This window comes from Pleurodeles waltl, chromosome 10, assembly GCF_031143425.1.
Source record: "Pleurodeles waltl isolate 20211129_DDA chromosome 10, aPleWal1.hap1.20221129, whole genome shotgun sequence".
Classification (NCBI taxonomy): Eukaryota; Metazoa; Chordata; class Amphibia; order Caudata; family Salamandridae; genus Pleurodeles; species Pleurodeles waltl.
In genome coordinates, this window is record NC_090449.1 from 10695634 (window position 1) to 10710370 (window position 14737).

Below are 14737 nucleotides of genomic sequence, written 5' to 3' on the forward strand. Positions count from 1 at the left end.
TTAGGAAGCAAGCATGTTTATGAGGGACATTGTCACAGCTGTTGCTCCCTGCATTGGATCATACTGCCCCTATCGTTCAAAACGCATTCTCTCTTGTGTGACCGGCAGACCTGGGGTACATGTTGACTGACTTCTTGGTTGTGACATTCTTACAGGGTTTCCCAATGTGGGAAAAAGCAGTTTGATTAACAGCTTGAAGCGTGCCCGAGCCTGTAACGTGGGAGCTACCCCCGGCATCACCAAGTAAGTGGGGTGAACCAGTATGTTGTGGTATGTGTATTTGTAAAGTGCACTGTCACCGCAAGGGCGTCCTGGCGTGGATTGGGGGGGGGGCTGCGTTTAGGGATGCAAATAGTTGACAGTGTTCATCGCCTTCTATAAATCTGTGGATTTCCCTTTTACAATCTTCCTCGCGTAGACCGTACACCATCGGGCAAGCTATCATTCTTTACCATTAGTGTGTGTTTGTGTGTGTACTTGTTGTAATCTCCCTTTCCTGTCCTGTGTATTCATTTTAATCTTGTTCATGTTTGCCTAGGTCTGTGCATCCTCCTTAAATCTCCTCTTCTCCTCTTACCATTTCAATGTATGATCTGGTCCTAATCTCCCTTTACCCGGAGGGAGGTGGGGTAGGTGTGTGTGTGTGTGTGTATGTATGTATGTATGTATGTATATATATATATATGTGTATATATATGTGTATATATATATATATATATATATATATATATGTTCGATGGCATGTGTAGCTGCAGATACACATGCTATGCACTGTTCCTGCCATTTAGTGTTGGGCTCGGAGTGTTACAAGTTGTTTTTCTTCTAAGAAGTCTTTTCGAGTCACAGGACCGAGTGACTCCTCCCTTTCGGCGCCATTGCGCATGGGCGTCGACTCCATCTTAGATTGTTTTCTTTCCGCCATCGGTTTCGGACGTGTTCCTCTTCGCTCCGTATTTCGAATCGGGAAAGTTAGCTAAGTATCGAAAATTTGTCGGTATTGTTCTCGTTCGGTACTGGTTTAGTTTTAGGGTATCGGCACCAACATCAAGACCGCTTCGGCGGCCCTTCGGGGCCTCCACTCTTCATCAAGGCCAGGTCGGACTCCCTTCCGTTTCTGTCCTAAGTGTCACGCCAAGTATCCTTATACAGACCAGCACCAGGTCTGTAACCTGTGTTTGTCGCCCGAACACAGAGAGGATACTTGTGAAGCTTGCCGAGTGTTTCGATTGAAGAAAACCTTGAGAGATCGACGCGCAAGAAGACTACAAATGGTGTTGCAGCCGAAACAAGATCTCGACGTCGAGGAGGAAGAAAGAATCTCCATCCAAGAAATTGACTCGGATGAATCCGACGGTGAACGACCCTCGACGGTGCAACTAACTGTGAGTAAACCTGCCCCGTCCCAAACCCAGGGTCACACCAAAAAATTCAAGGCCACGGGGACGCCACTGACAGCAGGCCATTGCTCAACCCATAGAAAAGAAGGTGACCAAATAACATCGGCACCGAAAAAGGCCAAAGAGTTGCCAAAGACATCCGACTCCAGTCGAGATTCCGGCACCAAACAATTTCGGCATCGAGTTGTCGAGTCAAGCAAGCCCCGAAAAAAGCTCCTCGGAACCGAAAAAGACAATTACATTAGGAATTTCGGTACCGAAAAAAACGTCTTCGGAGCCGAAACGATCATCATACACTGAGGAGCAAGGGCTTTCGATGCAGCTCAAAGAAAGGCATAGATTTGAGCAAGATCTGGATGTAGAATAACCTGACCAAACGCAACAAAGGTTACAAATCCAGAAGGATACAGGGAAGAAACAGACCATCCCTCCACTCAATTCTAAAAGAAAACTAGCCTTTCAAGCATCAGAAATGCAACCAAAAGCCAAAGTGGTTAGAGGCAAGTCACCACCACCAGAAGTCTCACCACAACCATCCCCACTGCATTCACCACACTTGTCACCAGTGGGTACACCGATGGCGCAGTCACCCACACTTATTGGGATGACCCAAGATGATGTGGATCCCTGGGATCTATACGACCCACCTATATCGGACAACAGCCCAGAGTGTTATCCAACCAGGCCTTCACCACCAGAGGACAGTACAGCATATCCGCAAGTACTAGCCAGGGCAGCTACGTTCCACAACGTAACGATGCACTCTGAACCAGTGGAGTATGACTTCCTTTTCAACACTCTGGCATCCACCCACGCATCCTATCAAAGCCTGCCAATGCTGCCAGGCATGCTCAGGCACGCACAACAGGTCTTCCAAGAGCCTGTCAAGGGAAGAGCTATCACGCCGAGGGTCGAAAAGAAATATAAACCACCCCTGACAGACCCAGTGTTTATAATGCAACAGCTCACTCCGGACTCAGTGGTTGTGGGGGCTGCAAGAAAAAGGGCGAACTCGCAATCATCAGGGGATGCCCCACCACCTGACAAAGAGAGTCGAAAGTTCGACGCAGCGGGCAAGAGAGTGGCATCACAAGCAGCCAATCAATGGCGAATTGCAAATTCGCAAGCCCTACTTGCACGCTAAGACAGGGCATACTGGGACAAGATGCAAGACATCATCCAGCATTTGCCCAAGGAACACCAAAAACATGCCCAGCAAGCAGTTGAAGAGGGACAGGCCATATCAAACAATCAAATACGGTCTGCATTAGACTCTGCAGATACAGCAGCACGGACAGTCAACACGGCTGTAACGATTCGAAAGCATGCATGGCTGCGAAGTTCTGGATTCAAACCAGAAATACAACAGGCGGTACTAAATATACAGTTTAACCAATATCAGTTGTTTGGGCCGGAAGTCGATACTGCGATCGAGAAGATGAAAAAAAAAACCAGATACGGCCAAAGCCATGGGGGCGCTCTACTCCCCACAATTCTGAGGCACTTTTAGGAAACCACAATTTAGAGTGGGGTTTTGGCAACAGACATCTGAACCATCCACCTCCCAAACAAAACCCACCTACCAGTAACAATACCAAAGAGGGGGGTTTCGTGGTTCCTATAGAGGACAATTCCCAAGAGGAAGAGGGAAATTCCAGCCCGCCAAACCAAGCCCTAGCAAACAGTGACTTCAATCTCATACTACCCCAACACTTATCACCGTTGGGGGTGGGGGGGCCGGGGGAGGCGAGGGCTAACCAAATACTACCACAATTGGACACACATTACCACAGACACGTGGGTCCTATCAATTATCCAACATGTTTATTGCATAGAATTCGCAACATTCCCTCCGGATGTTCCACCAAAACCGCACAGATTGTCTCCACAACACTTAGACCTGTTACATATAGAGGTCCAAGCACTGCTACAAAAACAAGCCATAGAACTAGTACCCTATCACCAGAAAGGAACAGGCGTTTACTACCTGTATTTCCTTATCCCAAAAAAGGACAAAACATTAAGGCCTATCTTAGATCCCAGAACACTGAATCTCTTCATCAAATCAGATCATTTCCATATGGTCACACTTCAAGACGTAGTTCCCTTACTAAAAAAAGGGGACTACATGACCACACTGGATCTCAAGGATGCGTATTTCCACATACCCATCCATCCATCTCACAGGAAATACCTCAGGTTTGTAATACAAGGCAAACATTATCAATTCAAAGTGCTACCGTTCGGAATAACAGCCCCCAGAGTATTTACAAAATACCTAGCCGTAGTAGCAGCTCATATAAGGAGACCGCACATGCACGTATTCCCATATTTGGGCGATTGGCTAATAAAAGCCAACACCCAGCAACAATGTCAAATTCACACGCAATACGTCCTAGAAACTCTACACAAACTAAGGTTTTCTATAAATTACCAAAAATCACATCTACAACCATCCCAACTACAACAATACTTGGGAGCAACATTCAACACACAAAGAGCAATCGCCACTGCATGTCCACAAAGAGTTCAGTCGTTCCAAAATGTAAGATCAAGCATGCAACCAAACCAACACTACACAGTAAGGTTTGTGATGAAACTACTAGGCATGATGTCTTCATGCATAGACATTGTCCCAAATGCAAGGCTACACATGCGGCCCTTACAGCAGTGCCTAGCAAAACAATGGACGCAGGCACAGGGTCAACTCCAAGATCTAGTGTAGATAGACCGCCAAACACACTCTTCGCTTCAATGGTGGAACCCTGTAAATTTAAACAAAGGGCGGCCTTTTCAAGATCCAGTGCGTCACGCCATTATCACAACAGATGCCTCCATGATTGGGTGGGGAGCACACCTGAACAATCACAGCATACAAGGTCAATGGGACAGTCAGCAAAAACAACTCCACATAAATCACTTAGAACTGCTAGTGGTATTTCTAGCACTAAAAGCCTTTCAGCCACTTCTAGCCCACAAACACATTCTTGTCAAGACAGAGAATATGACAACAATGTATTATCTAAACAAACAGGGGGGACACACTCGTCACAGCTGTGTCTCTAAGCACAAAAAATTGGGCATTGGGCAATTCACAACAACATTCGCTTGATAGCACAATACATACCAGGTATTCAAAATCAGTTAGCCGACAATCTCAGTCGATCACCAGCAAACTCACGAATGGGAAATACATCCCCAGATTCTACAGGATCACTTCTACCGCTGGGGGACACCAAACATAGATCTATTTGCAACAAAAGAAAATGTAAAATGCCAAAACTTCGCGTCCAGGTATCCACACCCTCAGTCCAAGGGCAATGCTCTATGGATCAGCTGGTCGCTTTTCCCCCTCTCCCACTCATTCCTTATCTGGTCAACAAACTGAATCAAAACAAACTCAAACTAATACTTATAGCACCAACGTGGGCTCGCCAAATGTGGTACACCACATTGTTGGACTTATCAGAAGTACCCCATATCAAACTGCCAAACAAACCAGATCTGTTGACACAACACAAACAACAGATCAGACACCCGAATCCAGCATCGCTCAACCTAGCCATCTGGCTCCTGAAGTCTTAGAATTCGGATATTTAAACCTTTCAAAAGAGTGTATGGAGGTCATTAAACAAGCAAGAAAACCCACAACAAGACATTGTTATGCAAACAACTGGAAAAGGTTTGTTTGCTACTGCCAGGCTAATCAAATGATGCCATTAGACGCCTCCACACAAAACATTGTAAGTTATTTACTACACTTACAAAAGTCAAATCTAACTTTTTCTTCCATTAAAATCCATCTCACTGCAATATCTGCTTATTTGCAGATTACACATACAAATCGCTTTTTAGAATCCCAGTTATTAAAGCCTTTATGGAGGGACTAAAAAGAATCATACCCCAAAGAACACCACCAGTACCTTCGTGGAACCGTAATATTGTATTAACACGACTCATGGGCCCACCATTCGAACCCATGCATTCTTGTCAAATCCAATTTCTAACTTGGAAAGTAGCCTTTCTAATAGCCATCACATCACTTTGAAGAATTAGTGAAATACAGGAGTTTACTATTCAAGAACCCTTTATACAAATTTATAAACATAAAGTGGTTCTCCGTACAAATCCAAAATTTTCACCAAAGGTCATATCACCATTCCATCTAAACCAAACGGTGGAACTCCCAGTCTTCTTTCCACAACCAGACTCAGTAGCAGAAAGGGCATTACATACATTAGACATAAAAAAAAACATGAAAAGAGCGCTAATGTATTACATTGACAGAACTAAACAATTTTGTAAAACGAAACAATTGTTTGTAGCTTTCCAAAAACCTCATGCCGGTAACCCTATATCCAAACAAGGCATTGCCAGATGGATAGTTAAATGCATTCAAACCTGTTACCTTAAAGCTAAAAGAGAATTACCCATTACACCAAGGGCACACTCCACTAGAAAGAAAGGTGCCACAATGGCTTTTCTTGGTAATATACCAAAGACAGAGATTTGTAAGGCAGCCACCTGGTCTACGCCCCATACATTTACTAAGCATTACTGTGTAGATGTGTTAGCAACACAACAAGCCACAGTAGGACAGGCTGTACTGAGAACATTATTTCAGACAACTTCAACTCCTACAGGCTAAGCCCCCGCTTGTTGGGGAGATTACTGCTTACTAGTCTATGCACAGCATGTGTATCTGCAGCTACACATGCCATCGAACGGAAAATGTCACTTACCCTGTGTACATCTGTTCGTGGCATGAGACGCTGCAGATTCACATGCGCCCTCCCACCTCCCCGGGAGCCTGTAGCCGTATTAGTTGCATTGAAATTGTATATATGTAAATACTTTTGACTTTAATACTCTATGTACATACACATTTACTCCATTGCATGGGCACCTCTAGTATCCTTACTTTAACAACTCCTACCTCACCCTCTGCGGGGAAAACAATCTAAGATGGAGTCGACGTCCATGCGCAATGGAGCCGAAAGGGAGGAGTCACTCGGTCCGGTGACTCGTAAAGACTTCTTCGAAGGAAAAATGACTTGTAACACTCCGAGCCCAACACCAGATGGCGGACTGTGCACAGCATGTGAATCTGCAGCGCAACATGCCACAAACAGATGTACACTGGGTAAGTGACATTCTCCATCTATATATATCTGTGTGTATATATATATATATATATATATGTGTGTCACATCTCTCTTTTCCAGGCTTTGCGTTTCTAATTGTTTATTGAGCGGTGGCTGTTCTAACAGAGGTACTTTGAGTATTCATTACCCACCGCTTCATAGGATTGGCTACATAATCCTAATTTTATCATTGAGATATGACTGAGGTGTAGAGTTGTCACCTTTCCCATAATCAGCCTTGGCAATGCCAGTAGGTCTGGCATTTACATGAAAGTGCCTCCTAAGTCACTGATGGGTTTAGGCACACAAGAAGTAGTGGTACATGCTCACTCTGTCACTCATTCTAGCACTCGTGTCCATTCATCCTCCAACTCATCCTTGTATTCATTCACTTACACAACCACAGTAAACTCACACACAAACTCAGCAAAAAATGCAAGACAAATTAAAAGAATTCAGTTATAAAACTGCTGCCTAACGTGGCTGGAAGATGCCTGCAGAGACAAAACAAATCACATACAGCAGCCAGTTACCGTCTTGCAATGGTGCAGTACAAGGTGTTTCATTGCCTTGAAGCAGCCATCATGTTTAGAACTAATGTGTTGGCCATCTTGGAATATCAAAACAGTGAAACTGTGGACAGTATCATTCCATGACGGTGTTGTGGCCACCCCGGGATGTGGTGCACTGCAGATTAAATGAACAGCAAGCAACCAGCCTGTTCTCACGCTGGTGAGCTGTGATGGTCTGGCCTGTCAGACCATCAGAAGAGATTCTAGCACAGATCATTCTAATCTTCTAACCCCGGGGGTTTGTCATGAGGTTACCAACACCAAAATCCTTGCCTACACAGGTGACCTGCGAGATTTTGTGTAACAAAATGCCTGTCTGAGGCGTAAAACAACACAACTATCCACCATTAACATCCGATCGGCTTTAACACGTGTGTTTAATAATAACCAAAGGATGCCTTTTGTATTTTATTTTTTTTGCCTTTGTTTTAACCTGTATAAAAAGTTTCAGAACTATGGCATCTGGCATAACCGTTCCCACTGAACTATCATTGTCTTGTCGTCGTACCCAGCTCACACCTGCCGTACTGAGCATGAGCTTTCCCAAGTTATGAAACTACAAATATGTACACAAATACCTGCTCAGAGGGCCTAATGAGTTAGTTTGCGCGGTCACAACAACAAAACCCTTGCCTACTCACGTAATCAGTGAGATCGCATTTACCAAACACCTGGACCCGGGCTTGACCACAGTGAATTACAATCCATTGTTGAAACCCCATTGCCTTTTAATACATGCTTGTCACAATAAGTCAGGCCTACTGGCTTTCTCATAACTCTTACAAATAAACAGATGAAATCTTGTATAACTTTCCCCAATGAACCAATAACTCCAGTGCCATTGATTTGACAGCGTAACCAACACAGGACCACCGAAGTGCAGATACACAAGCAGCCATCATGCATACAGTTGTAAAATTGCAAATATGAAAAAAAAATACTGTTGGCAAAATAATATACAACCCCTCTCAAAAGGACCTAAAAACGATTATTACAATGAAAATATTATATCCCCAGGATACAGCACAGGAGACATAGAGCACCAAACCCATCGCCTTCTATGGTACAGCATGATTTCCACGGTTAAATGGATATTGGCATAATAGTTAACAGTGAACCAATCAGGCCTGTACCTTTTTATCTTTGACTTGTCACCATAACCAACTCAGGCCAACTGTATTAAGCGTGAACTTTCCCACAAGGCAACCATCGGACCTACAATCACAAAATTAGAAATGTAATCAACAATACAGTTGGCAAAGCAAAATACGAGTTCTTCTAAGAGGGTCTAACAAGGATTATTGCAGCACAAACTAATCCCACAGTTAGCAAGAAGAGTTACAACACTAAACCCTGTGAGATTCCACCTAACAGAATAGCTCTCAGATTTGACTAGAACAACAATCCACCCTTAAGCCTAGTGACTTTAAAAAAAAATTCACAATAAATAAGTCAGGCCCGCTGACTTATAGCTTTTCATAATAAACAGATCTAGTCTTCAGCCCTGGTCAGTAGCTTGGCAACATAACCAGCAAAGCCCTGCTGTATTGAGTAAGTGTTCACACATGGCACCAGAGAAGAAGAAACACTAGAATTATCTATTTGTCTTGAACAGGTTTCTCCAATGATTGGCTCTCCCGCTACTTGTAAATACTTCACCTGTGTACAGCCCGGCATGCTAAACTAGAAGCTTTTGCTTGGTTGAATGAATATATAAAAAACTAAATTGAGTGTTTATTTGAGATGAAAATACATTTGTTTTCAGAAGTCATCAGCGGTAGCTCCTCCGCTAGGGTGGAGGACCGTCACCCCCACCAGTAAATGGCTAACTTTCCAAAATATATTAACATCTGATATTTGAGTGATGAATTATGTGGCACTGGGGAGACGTTTTACAAATGTTATGACCTTGGTGCAAGAGAAATTGCAGCAACGGCTGTATATGTATTACTCCTGTAGAGGCATTCCAGATCGACAAAGCCTTGTGTACATTACTGCTGGCAAGCATGCCCGATGCACCGAGGGGATAGATATCTTAAATATGGCGACAGTAATGTAATCTAGTCTGAAATGGCTGGTAATACTGCACTAATAATATCTCGATCAGTTTCATGGAACATCAGTAGCTCTTGTTACGGAAAAGGCTGGAGCCCCCTGACCTAGAAACAGCTGTCTACACAAAGAGGACTATTCAAGCCCCATTTGGAGTCCTAGTCTTTCGAACACCAGTCGTTCAAGCTTTGTAGACAAAATTGGAGTCATGTGTGTGTTCACACCCATATACGTTAATCTTGCTTCACGTTTCTTGTGTCCGTTTCCTCCCAGATGTCTCCAGCAGGTGCACTTGGACAAGCACATCAAACTCCTGGACTGCCCCGGTATTGTCATGGCCACCTCCACCTCTGATGCAGCCATGATCCTGCGCAACTGTGTGAAGATCGAGCAGCTGGTGGACCCGGTGGGGCCTGTGGAGGCCATCCTGAGACGCTGCAACAAGCAGCAGGTATGGGTTTGACAGCGACCAAGCGATTATTTGTTTTCTGAGGCAGTCGGTGCCTGCTAAACCGTCCGCTTTGTCTTCGCAGATCATGCAGCACTACAACATCCCCGACTTCCAGAACACCATGGAGTTCCTGGCCCTGCTGTCTAAGAGGCAAGGGAAGCTGCGGAAGGGAGGGCTTCCTGACCACGAGAAGGCAGCCAAGACCGTCCTGACCGACTGGACCAAGTAAGAGGCCTGCAGAGAAGTCACTTAGCTGCAGCCACCTGTGAAGAGCGACAGTAGAAGTAGGGATCCCTTTAAAGTACACAAGTGCATATTTGGGTGGGTTCCAGCTCTCTGCCCAACGGTCTGCAGAGCAAGTGCTCCAAGTTATAGAGAAAGGGTGAGCAAGAAGACATCAAGACCTTGTGAAGTCTAGATGTCTACTCAAGAGAAGCGTAAATGTTTACTATCAAGAAGTCTGACGTCGAAACCCAGGAAAAGTAGTATTTAAGTTCAGCGATTACCTTCTTTTAGGATGTTTATTATAGAATGTCCTATAAAACATGTACACACATGAAATATCAAAAAATAATCATAAAAAATAAATATTATTCATGCTATGAAAGTGTACGATGCAGTGCCGAGCAAGGCATGTCTGGATACGCTGAGGCCACTCCAGCAGTCTGTGCAGCGAGATGTACTTGCGCAGACGTACTACCCGGCTGGTCTCTGGAGCTCTGTGGGGGCACGACCTGCAGATTGCGGGAACTCGATCTGTACCCAGAGGCCATCTCTGGCAAACTCTGGACCTGTGTGAACAGGTTACGCAGCAGTGCCCAAGTGTGCCGAGATACCTGCGGCGGACCTGGTGATAACCATCCGTGGTACAGGCGATACTGGCTGGTCCTTGCAGTAAGTCATTGAGCATCTGTCCTGATCTGGAAGGAGCTCTGGGGTGAGGGGTGTTAGGGCCGTCCTACTACCACTGGTGGCTCCGTCAGCATCCATTGTCCTGTGGAGTAAATGCAGCGGCTCCCTAGACGGAGCACCTTCTCGCGAGCAGTAGGTAGGCGATAAGCTGCTGTTTCCCTCTGTGTCCAGCCACCCAATCAAAGGCCAAGCTTTGTCGTCTCTTCTTCCCTGGATATGAACATTCCCCCTTATAGTGGTTTCTGGTGTCACGTCCCTTAAGACGTTTTTGCAGCTCCCAGTGGGTCCACGCACAGGTTGCCGACACACATAAAAAGATGATTTCATGGTCTAATTTTCAGAATTCCATGCAATATTACAGGTTCCTTGCAGGTACATGCACCCTTTCACTCCCAGATCTAACCACTTCACTTAGGCATTATAAGTCACCCCTCTGGTAGGCCCTTCAGCCCAAGGGCAGTGTGTATGACTGTAAGTGTGAGAGTACCCCTGCATGAGCAGGGCACCTCTACAGATCCCAGGCCAATTCCTGGACACAAAGTGTGAGGAAGCCATCTTAAGGTACGTAGTGGGCACTGCTCAACATAAGTGGTTTAACTACATAATGACTACTCCGAACCTAGGCATGTTTGGTATTAAACATGTTGGAATCATGCAACTACACTGATTTCAGTGTTAGTAGCATGATAACCTGTACTCTCAGGGGTGTGGAATTTTATAAAATATCTACTTGTCCATGGGACAGGTTGCTTCTTAAATCTACTTGTCCTATAAAAACAATCTACTTGTCCCTTTGGTGCCAAGTAGTGCGGTGAACAATTAGGGAGCAATCTCGTTATGTAGGAGCTCTGATTATGCCAGAGCTACTACTACAGTAGGGCTCGAATACTTTCATTTTCAATCCCTACTGTAGCAATTTCTTAATTTTGCCACCTTTCCACAGATCTACATACTGGGGCTGGAGTAAGCAGTCGTTCCAGGGCAGGAGTCTGCAAACCTACTAACTTGCATGATTTAAGGACTTTCACCAGCTCTTCTCTAATCTTTAACCATAATAATAAAGTTGGAAATGTACTCCTGACAATAGCAGAAGTTGAACTTCTTCCAGGTTTGGGAAAAAGTGGTTGGAGGTAAAGTGAATTTATAAACACTCAATAGATATTCACATGAGCAAATCTATACATGCATATTTGCCCATGCTAAAAAAAAGTTACATATTTTATAGTACGATTTCCTGGTATACTTCTTAATTCATGAAAGCCACTAATTCAAAGACATATACTATGGGTGCACTTTTGTGACTTTCTTTAAGAATTGGGTCCCTAATTAAGTCTGGATTTAACAAAGACATTTTGTTTTTATTATTCTTCTATTTCTCTCTCTGTCGGCTGGCTAATGTGAGTGATCGCATTCTGCTCTTCCACAAGGAGCATAATGGCACACAAAGTAGTTTTGTTCAGTGTCAGGAACTACAGTGGTAATCACTGGTGTAACATAACTGGAGGAGACCCCTTTGCAAAGAACATGGAGGGGCCGTCTCTCCAGACTCATTCAGGGCAGGTGCTGTGCTGAAGGGGTCCCCTGGAGGGCGGCTGCGGAGCCTTTATTATGCCACTGGTAGCAACGTCTGCTTTTAGAGATCAAAAACGTTTTGTTTTTGCCAGTGTTTGTTACAATGGTGAGGTCCTGCAGCTCCCACAACAATAAAGTGTTACAAAAGCCATGTCAAAACAAGACACGCATTGACTAAACTAAAAGACTAACACAAAAAGTCGGATCGGTTGGCTTTGTCAGTGCTTGTTTATTTTCATGCTTCCCATAATCTTGCTGGAAATGGTTACACTGATTTTCCATTAAGAATATTTTTTGGAAATACTATCATACACCACCACATTTTACTAAATGACGCTTCAAAGAAATAGCATCTAAAGTTTCACAGTAGCAAAACTTTTTTTTCCTGGTTGTATTTTTTCTGAACGTTTTATTTTAAAAGCAAAGAATCCTCACTCTTGCTGACAAGCTTCTGCAAACATATGCATTGGCCTCCTATCGTTAAACATATCAAACATCTATGAACACTTTTTTTTTTTTTTTTACTGGAACCACTGTCAGTATTGCAGTGTGACCTTAAAACATTTATTAACAGCCCGCACTCTACTAATGAAGGCTTTTCATTAATGAACCGTAAATACAAGTTCGAACACCATTAACATACGGACATGCATTACCTCAACTGCAGACAGTTCCAGTCTCTGTAAATTGGCAGCCAAAGGGTTTGTGCTGCAGGGAGTTGGGCCTACTTGTCCAAAGGACAAAATAAACATGAAAACATGTTGCTCTTGAGCCCAAACAAGATGTCCCGGGCGTCGGGTGATAGGAATTCCGCATCCCTGACTCTGTGGGTTCCCTATGGGATTCCCCAGGTCTGCTTGTGCAGCCTTACAGGGTCCTGCTGCCCACCCGCGCTGGTGTTGACCCCAGACACTGTTCTGCCCTCCTGCTGACGAGCCATGTGCAGGTCGGAGGGGCAGAACAAAGGATTTCCTCCAAAGGAGAGGTGTGACCACCTCTCCCTGTGTATAAGGTGTCTAAGGGCTGCAGTGGGTTGGGGTGGCCTCTGAGCACCACTAGACTGCTTTGAAGGGCACATTTGGTGCCCTCCTTGCATAATTTGGTATTCACCAGTTCAAGAACCCCGTGTTCCCACTCTGGCATGAAACTACACAAAGTACAGGGAGGTAACCACCCCCCTTGTCCAGCTCCCCCCAGGGAAGTGTCCAGAGTTCTGCTAGTTGATCACTTGATTCTGCCTTCGTGAAAATAAATGTGCAGAGACCCCTGGGAGCATCTCGTTGGTTTAGATGACGTCCCTGACCCCCTTTGATAGGTGGGTCACTTCAGAGAGTGAATAACCCTTTTAGGGTTACTTAAGGGCTCCCCCCAAGGGGTAGTCCTCATATTCATCAAGCAAGACTACAAGGAACTCTCTGCAAGACATCTTCTGCCCCTGGCCTCTGGAACTGCTGCTGGGCTTTGCCTGGACCCGAACAAGTCTGTCTCTGGTGGGAAGGCTCCTGTTTCTCCAGATCCTGCAAGAATTCCGCAACATCCAAGGCTGGGCATCCTCCACGGTCACAAGGACTCTGTTTGCACCAGGAAGCACAAAGGAATCTCCCTTGGAGTGAAGGAGTTACTCCCCTGCAACCTCAGGCACCTCAAGGCATTGTCGGCTGGTTGGTGGGGTCTGCTGTCCCTGAGCATCCGAAGATCCTGCTTCACAGTTGGTGAGTCTGTGGCATCGCCTGGGTCCTGCTTGTCTTCTATCCAAGTTGGGAGACCCTTGCTCTTGCCACTGGACTGGCACCCTGTGCCCCTCGACAGTTGCATTTACCAAGGCTTGTTGACTTGCGCTCCGGGAGATCTTCCATCTCCAAGAAGCCCCCAGCACTCTGCAAACCGAAGATCAGCTCCTGTCCGGAGTTCCTGCAATGTGGTACTTCTCTTTTGCTGTGTTGGAAAGGCCTCCTTGTCACTCCCTGCATCCGGAGCTTGTGGGTCACTTGTGGGGGCTCAATCGACTTCTGTTGGTCTTCCTGCATGCTGAGGGCCAGCTCTGACTCCACCCTTCTGGGTAGAGTCTCCTGGACCTTGCTGATCCCCACAACTTTGCATACTCCTCTTTTGCTCCTATTTGCACTTGCCAGTGCTTGTTGGGGGCCTCTCTGGTCACTGACCCTCCTGTAATCCGGCGACTGTCGAGGGACAGCTTGTAGGAGACTCCTGGGATCTTCATCAGCTTCTGGACCCTGCAGCTGAATTTCTTTTACCGACTTGCAGGAACTTCATCTTCAGCAGGGTGGGCATTGCCACTTGCACCACCTGGGTAGTTCTGTGGGTATTGGACTTTGCCCCCTTCCTTTGTAGGTCCTCCACAACTGGAATCTGTTCCTGGGTTCCACCGGCCTGGTTCACAGGTCGTGACAGCAGCTGGACAATCCGAGGCATCCACAGACTTCAGAGAGAGTCCCTTCTTCCCTCTACACCTGGGTCCCTGGTGTAGGTACTCCTGTCCTCTGGGTATTCTAGGGTAGGGGCACTCTCCATCCATCCTCTTGTCTGCTGGTTTCCTCGGGGTCCGCTGAGAATGGTCCTGAATTCCACAACTCCATCCACTGTTTTCTGTGTTAGCCTACGGGACACCTGGGTGGG

At 45.5% G+C, this 14737-nt stretch overlaps 1 protein-coding gene across 1 annotated transcript in view; it reads left to right on the forward strand.

Annotated features, from left to right (window-relative positions):
- GNL3L (G protein nucleolar 3 like) overlaps nt 1–14737 on the forward strand; it is a 47346-nt gene that overhangs the window by 19099 nt on the left and 13510 nt on the right. The window contains exons 9-11 of the mRNA XM_069209362.1: nt 156–243; nt 9439–9616; nt 9699–9841. Coding sequence (XP_069065463.1) covers nt 156–243; nt 9439–9616; nt 9699–9841 — 409 coding nt within the window. The remainder of the gene's footprint in view (nt 1–155; nt 244–9438; nt 9617–9698; nt 9842–14737) is intronic.